This window comes from Zosterops lateralis (assembly GCF_965231275.1).
Source record: "Zosterops lateralis genome assembly, chromosome: 2".
Lineage (NCBI taxonomy): Eukaryota > Metazoa > Chordata > Aves > Passeriformes > Zosteropidae > Zosterops > Zosterops lateralis.
Genome location: NC_139763.1, coordinates 114,204,587 through 114,215,372, shown reverse-complemented (window position 1 = coordinate 114,215,372; position 10,786 = coordinate 114,204,587). Strand labels below are relative to the sequence as shown.

The window sequence follows — 10,786 nt, the reverse complement described above, 5'->3', positions numbered from 1 at the left end:
GCTTTGATGCCTTCAAACACAGCCTAAAATACCACTGGTACTGCAGCTGTCAAGAAAAATACATTTTCTTTCAATCAACTTTAATTCAGATATTTTCTAAGAATTTCCAGTGTGTTACACAGTGATGAAATGTGTTTTGAATGTATTATGAGTTGCTTTATGTATGCCTCATGTCCTGTAGTGTATTAAAATCAAGATTAAATTTGCAGCAATGACCAGTTGTCTAATTTCTTTATAAATTCTCCCAGAATTTCATATATGTATTGGTGAGAAAGGTCAGATCAAAAATAGCTTAACTATTCTGACGCTGGAGGTTTCCAGTGCCATCAGCAAAACCAGCTTACACATATAAAAAAGGGCACAACACAAATACAGAAAGTGTGAGGCAATAATTCATAATATTTTTTTATCCAGAACATACAAAATACTCATAATCCACTTTTTGATTTCCCGTGTGTCTCTGTCCCTTGGGTTAGACATAAGTGGGCATATCATTATGGCTTTTATGCATTCACAAAGGTGATGCTGCTGCAAAACAGCATCTAAAATAAAATTGAAAGTAATGAGAATAAAGGGCAAATAGTATTCACAAAAATATGATTACAGTTATAACTACTGTAAACATCCAAAAAAGTCTATTTTTTTTTCTTTAAACTCAGTACTAGGCAGAACATATCTGATTGCAAAACAATAAAAAACCCCTAGAAGTTATTGTATTGATCCGTGTGAAATAAAATCTAATATAATATTTTTCATTTATTTCTATATAATTAAAACATCTTTATGTTTAATTTTCTAGCTCAAGCAGGTGTGAATACTCATGGCTACATGGGAACATTTAAAATAGTCTCTGGCACATCTTTCACTCCAACATTACAAAACAGTTCATCAGCTGATTTCAAAGTCCTTGCCTTTGATGTCAAAAAACTGGTAAGAACCTATCAGCTTGTGGTTAATTCAAGAGTATTTGTAGGTACATTAATTCCCTAACATTAACTGCTGTCAATGTTTTTTTCTTTCTAAAAAAAGAGATATTTCAGGTCTTAAGCCTGGTCAGAACTCAATATATTCCTTATTTGACAAAATCAGTGAACCATCAAAGAAATACATTGATTATGTAGTCTAGAAAAAGCTATTTGGTACTAAAATCCACGATCACAGTGTCAGAATGTGTGTATTTTTAATTATTTTATTGGTTCAAGATTTCTCTTTTTCATATAGATACAAAATATCTTTCAAGAAAGTGATCTGCAATACAAATTTAAGAGATGTGACATTTCCTGGTTCAAGTAAGTACAGCCTGATTTAACTTTGAAAATGAATGTAAAAGTCCTCACTTAGATATTTCTCCCAGAAGTACTTGCCTTGATTTTCAAGACATCCATGGGAACCTCTTGTGTTATGCCTTTCACGTCTTGCATCTTCCAAGTGCTACTGTGCTCAGTGTGTTTCCTTGGGCAAACTTCCTTCTCAAGCTGATGTTGTGTCCCTGCCTTGGCCAAACCAGCAAGGCTGAGCCCCAAGACCCACTCAAAAAAATTCCATATTTTAAAGAATTGCAAGAGTATTTTTTTGTCACGGTGCTGTTGGCAGGGTTGCCAATTCTTGCTATCTAGAAGTAATTTCATGTTAGAGATCTCCTGCCATAAGGCTGAAGGCTGAGGGACTCATATGTCCCTATGGATACAAATCCACTTAATTCATATTCCTGAGGGCATTAGCAAGTGAGGCTGTGATCTGACACCAGGAAAAGCTGCAGCCTCTGTGTCCTAAAGATTCCATAAAATCGGTGCAGTAAGACCTGCTTCATTTAGTAAAGCATATTTTAACCTCATTTTCAGTATCCTGGGGTGTTGGCTGTCGTACCGAAGGCCAGCTGAAAAGAAATGTCCAGGTCTGTGGTGTTAATTCTACATGGACTATTCTTAATAAAGTCTTGATTCAGCAAAGCACATGTAACACTATCTCTCATTATTAAGCACTTCCAGGATGTGCATCTATCCTGTCCAATGCATTATAATCTCAATGGAAACCATGTGGTGTTGGTTGTGGTTTCATTTTTTTTTTTTTTTTTTTTTTTTTTTAATTGTTGCTTTTTATTTTGCAGGAAATCTGAAGATGACCGTGACAGATTGATGTCAGATACTGGGTAATTGTTTATAAAAGAGTTTAGTTAAAATATGGGCAAGAGACAATGATGCTACTAATTTAAACAGTTCTTCTGTGGACTGTGAATAGATTGAAAAAAACAAAACAAAAACCCAAGCATTTTTAGAATTTGGATAAGGCCCTCTAAACAGGATGAAGCTTCAAAAATATAGCTTTTCTCTAAAAACTGCTTTTATCATTAAATGAAAAATATATATATATATAGTCCCTGAGGCTGTCAATTTAGAAAGAAAAAAGGAAGAGGGAGAAAGGTAGGAAACTATCTAGAAAAGAAAAGATACAGGTTTGTGCGAAGTTTGCTTGTGTAAAACTGCTTAAACTGAGATCAGATCTCATGTCATTACCAGAAACTCAAGTTTTAAATCAAGTCTGATGACACACTGTGATAGGCAAGAACAACACAGAGGACAAAAGATTAAGACTCTAGAAGAGCCCTGAAAAATTAGTGGTATAATTGGCTGTCTCATAGGTGAGCCCAGAAAATTAAAGTACACAAGACATGAAAACAGATCAATAGTTCTGTGCTAGCACATGTTCTTGTGGTATCAGTGTAAATACATGAAGCTGATAAATATGCAGAGGACTTTAGTTTATATGAGTGATTGTCCTTGAAAACAACCCCAGCAAAAAGATACTGGAATATTTGCTGATCATGAATATTAATAAGTAATGGGAAGCAGATTTGAATTGAAGCAATCTTTTGATTGGAAAAGTGAGGACGTAACCCTAATTAGCTAGAAAGTGGAATATGATCACTTTATGAAGGATTATATAATTTCCATTCAGGAAATTTGGTTTCTGCACAAAGAAAAGGACTATTCTAATCAAAATTTCAGCATTAAAGATCTCTGAATGGTTTGCTCAAGACTATCTTTGTCGATGCTGGGTTTTTAGTTTTCTCATCTGGTCAATTTAGATGCCTTTTTTTGGAGAAGACTAATTATGCCAAAGAACAGCTTGTCTTTTTCTATCAACCACAATGGCAACCCAGATATCTGCACTGTTAATATCTGTGTTGGGCAAAACTCATTCCACTCCTTGTTGTATCTTGACGCAACAATCACAGAAATCACAGAAAGTCTGACATTTCTGAATGTTGGATCTGACTTTTAATACATCAGTAAGATTGGTCTTCGCTTCTGCTTTGAATAACTTTCTCACAGACATTACTTGCTTTTCACTTAAAAAGTCTTTACCCCTTCAGGCAATCTGCTTGGTATTTTCACCCTTGAAACGCTGCTGCTGGGTCACAAGAGCAGCAATAAAAGCTCTTGTTTACTCAGCATGGCCCAGAGGTTATCAGAAATATGCAAGAAGGAGAGTCTTTCTACATGTTGCAAACTATATGCTCAGCAAAATGACAGGAATAATCACTCCTTGCAAAGAGCACTACCGAGTCAGTTGCAAGCAGGTAGTTTAAGGATAAATGAGGTTTAAACCTAAATTTAAATAAAAGGAAAATTTATCTTTGGCAAGTCTCATACTTCAACGTTACCTTACTCTAGGTACAAACATAAAACTTCATAATAGTGTCTAAAAGAGATGGGAGAGAACAAACAGAAAACACTCTGGATAAAATTCACAGAAGTTAAATGCAAATTAACCACCATTTCTAACTATCCCTATTTTCAGCCATCACTGTTTCCTTGTGAGAATCCAGTCAGTCATACAGCAGATCTGCAAAAATGTAGAATCCACAGATGGTATTTGCTGTACAGAAATGGTCACATGAAAATACTATACCATTTTCATAATACTTCAGGGTTCACCTTCAATATTTCAGGGCTAAAACCTGTTGAACAACAGTTAAGCTACTTCCTTAGTTTTCCTCAAGTTCAGCTCCATTGCAGCAATTGAAATGAATGTTGTCTTTGGGTTTTTTTCCAACAGTGTAAGAGTAGATAAAGAAAGAACAAAGTTTCTCCTAGGTTCAAACTGACCTGATGATTAAGAGATGTTTCCTAACATAATCCTTGCCAGCCAATATTTAAAAAAAAAAATCTGCCTTTGCCAATGGACCCAGCGCTAGAATTAAATATTCTGATAAGTCATATTGCAGATTTGTTTCATCGGCTTGAATCACTAATTAACTTCTCTGTTTTCTATTGCTAGTGTGGTTGTGAACTTCACCCTTTATTTTACCCAGATGGTACCAGTTGTGAAAGTGGAAAATGAGCTGATTTCAGGTGTCCTTGCAAATAACCCTAATCCTACCCAGACTTTGAAAATTGATGCAAACAGCATACAAATCACAGGTACTATTAGTGCGTTTTTTGTTTGATGTTTTTGGGGGTTTGGTGGTTTTTGTTTTGTTTTTGTTTTGTTTTTGTTGGGTTTTTTTTGTTGGGTTTTTTTTTTTTTTTTTTTTTTTTTTTTTTTTTTTTTTTTTTGATTCTACAAATCCTTAAGAACTATAGGTAGTTGGAATAAAAGCTTTGGCTCCCAGACAAAAACTTTTTCTCTTGGATGCCATCCTCCCCCATTACATAACTTTCAGTAGCAGCTGAAAGAAAAATTTACAACCTTTTCTACTAGAAAGCATGAGGCAGCATTTTGTACATTCCCTAAAGAGGAAGAAAAAGGGCAAAGTAGCAATTTCCCATGAAAACCACTCAAATTCACCTTTTATGAAGCAGAATATTTGTAATTCTTCAGCCTTCTAATTAAAGCAATTAAGCCCCAAATCATGTTGTTTCATAAGTAAATACAGTTACAATTTTGTTCTGCTAAAGAATAGGAAAAGGGCTCAGACTTGCAGTGAGAAAAGACTCATTTACTGAAAATGTGTCAGGAAAAAATCAAACTGCTTTGGGAGAAGTGCACCCAGGGAGCTGGCTCCATATTCCTGTAGGCCTTAGGTAAATGTAAGTGGTGGGGAAAAGGAACAGCACTTTAAGGACTAGGCAGCTTTAAATTCTGCAAATATAAAGATATTTTATGTAAGTACTAGAAAATTTATCAAAACCTAAATGAAAGCCCTTCAAGATCGCTGAGAATCCTTTTTTTTTTTTTTTTCTTAACCTGAATAAAGCTTCAAAAGAGCCCTTCACTGAGGGTGAGATTAAAAAACAACCTGAATTCTTTGAAGCTGATTAGCTGACATTTGAAGACCTGTTGGAGTTACTATTAAGTAGAAACTGAAGAGTGGGAATCTGGTGCGCAAGGTCTCTTACTCTATACTAGAAGTTACACTTTTTGCTAAGTGCTTCAAGTATTCAAAGTCTAAATTCAGAGTCTGGGCATATTTTGTTCTCTTTACTACTTGTTTATTCCAAATTACCATGCAACACTGTGAAAATTGATTGCTCATTATACTTCAAAAATGCCACCAAGAAAACAATGAAGAGCCTTTTAAAAGGTTCAACCGTTGATGAACTTTGAAGTAGTCAAACCTTTACTGCTGTGGATCATTAAAACACCTCTTCTCACATGAGTGGTCCATTCCACCACGAGTGCTTCAATGAAATAATTGATACTAATTATAAATCACAATCATATATGGCACTTTTTCATTGTGTATATCAATATGTTCTGCCAGAGACATTCCTGTTTCAGAGAGGGAGAGAGGTGTCACGCAGGTGTGACTTGCTTGAAGCAAGTTTTCACAGCGATTGATTAAAAGTAACTGTCATGTAAACTATCCCAGGTTCATTTTAACTCATTCATCTCTTCTAAATACTGTTCTCTAGGGCACAGGTGCTCTGAAAATCTTTATAGAATAAAAAGCCTCAAGAGAGACTACTCAGGTGAAGATACTCTGTGTGCAATAGAATCACTAGGCATTGAGGATTGAAAGGAACTGCAGTGACTTTGAAACCTCATAACCTCAACTCATTTTTTGGGATCTTTCCTCCTTGAGAAGATCATGGAGTTAGAGAAAAGACTAGGAACAGGATGAGGCAAAAGGAGGGAAGCAAGACACTGACAGTGATTCAATGAGAAATAGTCACAGATGATTTCTTTTTAATCTTTATTTCTGTCATCTGAAACTAGACACTGTGCTATAAAAGAATTTTATAATGAATTTGCTTTCTGCCAGAAACTGATGGAAATCCTACTACAATGATGCCTTTAACCTCATCAGGTCAGTACCTTTCACAAAACAGGGACTAATTTTTGTTACCAATACAAGATGAAGGAAAATAAGACTTGCTTTTTAGCTCACACAGCTTAGTAAAGCTGCCCTGGCTGTAGCTGGGGGTTGACTGCCAGGGTCCATTCAGTGATAATTAGCTGCTTTCACCATTTCTGACTATTTGAGAAAGCAGTGAGTAATCTGAAGTCTGTACAAAATCTGTAGGAGCTTAATAAGTGTATCGAACCAAAAGCTTAGTCTCAATTAACCAGCTGAGCTGCAAGCTGAAGTTTTTGCTAGTTTAGGGAGGTAGATCAGGCTAGGGAGTCCTGCTCTCATGTTGTGGTTATTGATTTACCAAGCAATGTTGATAGACAGATCTTCCTTCCACTACCTCTGGAAGTTTTATGACGATAGGACATGAGGCAGACAAACTCCTTGGTCTCACAAACCTGCCAAAAGTCAGCCAGAGAGATAAACAATATAATTAGTGCTTGATAGCACTAGGAGCAGGTAGTCACCCACAAACTGCATGCAAATTATCACTTAAAAACTCTCCAGGGCAGAGTACCAGACCAGAGGCTAAACAACTGCCCCTATCAATATAAAAGACAAGAATTTATTGATATTCTAATTACAGCCATAGTAATGAAAGAGTTATTATTAGTGTGGTTACAGACCTATTAATGTGTATAGTCCAAAGTGTGCAAGTACTCTAGTCTATTCCCAAAGATACAGTTTAAACTGCTAGCATTCAGTTTTTTTCCCCTATTTGTCCCTTCTTCTCTCTTAATGCTCCCCTGGTTCTAAGTTCAATGTTGCTAATCATCCCCAAGCAAAAATTTGGAGATGGAGGGAGGTCCCTAAAGAAGGGGAGTTGGGAATTGTCAGCACCCAAGGCTGGAATGGCAACCATATTCTTGGTGTGAGCTTCTTCTCTCTTGGCTTTGGGTCTGCTTGAGGTAATTTTTGTTAATATTTTCTACTTCCTTGTTCTTTCTGTTTCAGTCCAAATGTCACGATACACCCATGTACCATACCAGCTATATTTACACCTGCTGGATCCAGGGTTATGCCACTGCTGACCCTAAAAACATCCTTTGCCACCTCAACCTGTTACTCGAGTGAGATTTTTCTAGTAGCTGTGCTTGTATCATTGCTGCTTCTGTCACTGTCCCTTGTTTTCCTTTGGGGATTTTGCTGTCAACATGTGCATGCCCTTTTGGGAATGTCTGTAGCAATTTTTCAACAGTCTTCACAAAGTAGCTCCCTGATAACTGTTTTCTTAGAACTGTTTGCTCCTGCTTGTGTCTAGTTTTAGGTCTTGGAATGTTTAATTCCTTCTAAATTGGTTATCCTGTAGTAAAAGCATGTGTATATATAGCAACAGATATGTTGGTGTATATATATCTGTGTGTGTGTGTATATATGACTCTTTAAAAACCTATGATGGTATAGATTAAGATTGTTTTCTCTACTGTGAGAAAATGGATTAAGCTTTTTTCTCTACTGTGAGAACAGTCCATCTACTCCTTGCTCCTCTCTCTCTCTGCCAAAGAATATGTGTCCTTAAATTTGCTGACACAAGAATGCACCATAACGAGAGTGATCTAGTTTAGCTTAATAGTATTTGCTAAATAAGCATGTTTTGATCAAAAATTGGTGGGAAATCCTCCTGCAAGTTTGTGCACTAGGTCTGAGAAAGCAGAGATATCTAACAAAAGTGGATTGGGGATGACCAGTGGTCAGCAACTTCTACCCACAAAACGGATGGGTGACAAACTATAGACAGAGCCTTACTGCATCTCCCACTTTATTCCTTCAGTCTCTTCATCTTATAGACTGAGATACATGATCCAGTGACATGAGGATTGTTTTCAGTTGAAGACATCATCATCCTACTCACATATTTGAGTCTTAATTTAGAAAGTGAAAATAGTAAACAGGGATGCTAAAGCAAATTCAGAGAGGAAAAGAAAAAAGACTGTTTGGAAGCTGTAAAAGCCAGGTGCATCCTCAGTGAGACGGAACTTCTGTTGGAGCAATCACAAACACACATTCCATTTTCCCAGAATGTTTTGTGGTTTACAATCACTAATACAAATCTCCTTATTTCCCTAGGCATTTGTTCATGTGTAAATATGTACACACACAGGTATATCTATATACCCCTGTATGTAAATAGACAAATACTAGATAGGTTTGAGGCTCCTCACTGATTTGTAGATCAATGTTATTTGTCAGAAAATGTATGTTTACCTAATATTGAAGTTGTCATAACTTTTCTTGTTTCAACAGATCCCATGGGTTTAATTACAAGTTCCTTGACGCCAACTTCAGGTCAGTATTTTTACAGGGGAACACAAGAAAGCATTGATCCTATTTTAGTGGGAGCAAGGTGGAAGGAGGAAATAAACCTTTTGAAGTTATTGAAACACCATAATTTTTTCTTATGCTTATTGTGTCACTTGAGCTCCTGGACCAAGCCACTCAGGCTGGCACTACCATATAATTACCTGGAGTGTGGGGAGCAAATAATACAGATATAAAAGCAGAATAACTGCTGCTTAATTCTTTCCAAGTAACCAGAGAGTTGGTCCCAGAGAACAAGTAGAGTTCTAATATTGGCTTGTGTTTGTCCAGGTTCAGGACTACTCACCACAAGCAAGTCCTCAACAGCAGTGGGTGAGTAACTGTGTGTGTGGAGGAGCAGGGAGGTTACAAAAAACAAACAGTCTGAGATTGCAAAATTGTGCCACTCATGTACCGCCTCTCTTCAAAGCATTCAATCCTTGTATTCCATTCCTGAAAATTCAGGATATGCAGGTTTATCTTAGACCAAGGAGACCTCTTCAAAGTGAAATGTGCATGCTACAAAAAGGCTGCATATGTTATGCATGTTGAGGCACACATTGACACAAATACTAGCTGCTCTTTCTTTTTTCCATATTATTTCTTCACTTTTATGAGGAAAATTAAATAAGTAAACTAATAGCAAAGTATGACTTCCAATGGACAGAAAGCTGAAGATATTTGAATCTTTGAAAACATTCTCCAGCCTTCTTACGTGGTGAAATATAAATTATATCTACAAGCAATCTAATGTGTTCAAGTCTTAGGTGTTTATTGCCCTTAGTTAATTGAATATAGCACTTGCAGCACAATTTGGGGCAATTTGCCGTTCAAAAGAGAAGTCAGAATGTTTTAGGAGGGAAAGTTGATGTCTTTCAATCCAGGAGGTGGCAGTGCTGTTTAGTTTTCTGAGTTGATTTAACAGGGAATTGATTATGTTGTATGTAAACAATGATTTCTTTCCTGATGGGCTTGTGCAAAATCTCTTCCCGGGTTATTGGCTGGAATTTCTGCTCTGGGTCTAGAATGCACAGTTTTGTCTCTGCTCACCTGTGGAAATTCATTCAGTGGCCCTGTGTCCACCTCCTGCACTTGACTGGAGCATGTTTGGTTTGTTTTAATTTCCAGTTGGATGCAAAATGGCAAATCTTTTGGCTTTGTAACATTTGCATTGCCAGCACTGAGAATGTTTTGAAATGCTGCATTACATCCCTACCAATGTCAGTTTGGGACACACAATACAATATCATACTTAATCTGATTGCAGAACAGCTCTATGGAAAAAAAAAAAAAAAAAAAAATTTACAGATTACTATTTTTCATTCTTGCATCAGAAATGTTGACCTTTATTTCTGTAAGGATTCATTGAGGGTAAAGACAAGGAGCTGTGTGAATAGTGCTATAGAATTTAATGCAGTTTTAAGAATTTTAAGATTTGTCATTCTCCAAAGCTTATTTTAGGTGTGTGTTTCTGTTCACTTTAATAGGTCCTACTTGAATTCTACAGATGTCTAAGACCAAAACCCTCTAAAGACTAAAAGATTTTGTTTGCAGTAGATAAATATTTATGGTCTAGGAAAAGACTATTAGTAAGAGCTACAATTTCAAGGACATGCCCATGTATTCCTCTAACAGAAATTTGCTTTCAAACTATACATTTAATTTGGAAATCTGAAAAGAATATGGTTTCTGATAATTCTGGTGTTTCAGAATCCAGTCTCAAAGGCTCTTTTTGAGGATATGCTGGTTAAAAAATCAGATTCCTTAGCATGATGAGGTGCAGCAGAGTGATGTGTTAAAGTTGAAGAAATAAATTAAATTGTATTTACCTAAACCCAGAGATTCTTCACTGTTATTTAAACCAAAGCACAGTTTTCTGAAATTATTTGAGCATAAGAAGTTGGAAAATGCCATTTATTACATTGCATAAAGTAGTTTATTTGTGTAAAGGAAATAAAGGGAAATTCCCAGGCATTTTCTTTCAGCCTTACTTCAAGCTAGGTTTCAAAAAATATTTCATTTCCGAGAACCCTCTCCATTCTCTGCCAAATTTATCTTTTTATTATGTGAGATTTCACTCCAGGCTTCTAAAAATGCAGTTTTGTAAAACACTGTAGAGCAGTCGACTTGATTTTTGGTAAAGCCACCAGAGGTAAGTCAATTTTTGTTTGTAGTGAGACTGCCTTACTG

At 36.3% G+C, this 10,786-nt stretch overlaps 1 protein-coding gene across 3 annotated transcripts in view; it reads left to right on the top strand.

Annotated features, from left to right (window-relative positions):
• Nucleotides 1–4,301: 4,301 nt before the first annotated feature.
• Nucleotides 4,302–10,786, top strand: part of TMPRSS15 (transmembrane serine protease 15) — a 45,979-nt gene continuing 39,494 nt past the window's right edge. Inside the window, exons 1-5 of one of the 3 annotated variants that reach the window (XM_083855759.1) lie at nt 4,384–4,424; nt 6,209–6,253; nt 7,253–7,368; nt 8,543–8,584; nt 8,888–8,929. In XM_083855759.1, the coding sequence (XP_083711885.1) occupies nt 7,317–7,368; nt 8,543–8,584; nt 8,888–8,929 (136 nt within the window). In that variant the 5' untranslated portion in view covers nt 4,384–4,424; nt 6,209–6,253; nt 7,253–7,316. Of the gene's footprint in view, nt 4,425–6,208; nt 6,254–7,252; nt 7,369–8,542; nt 8,585–8,887; nt 8,930–10,786 lie in introns of all 3 variants that reach the window. The other 2 variants (XM_083855757.1, XM_083855758.1) reach the window with 2 other exon arrangements.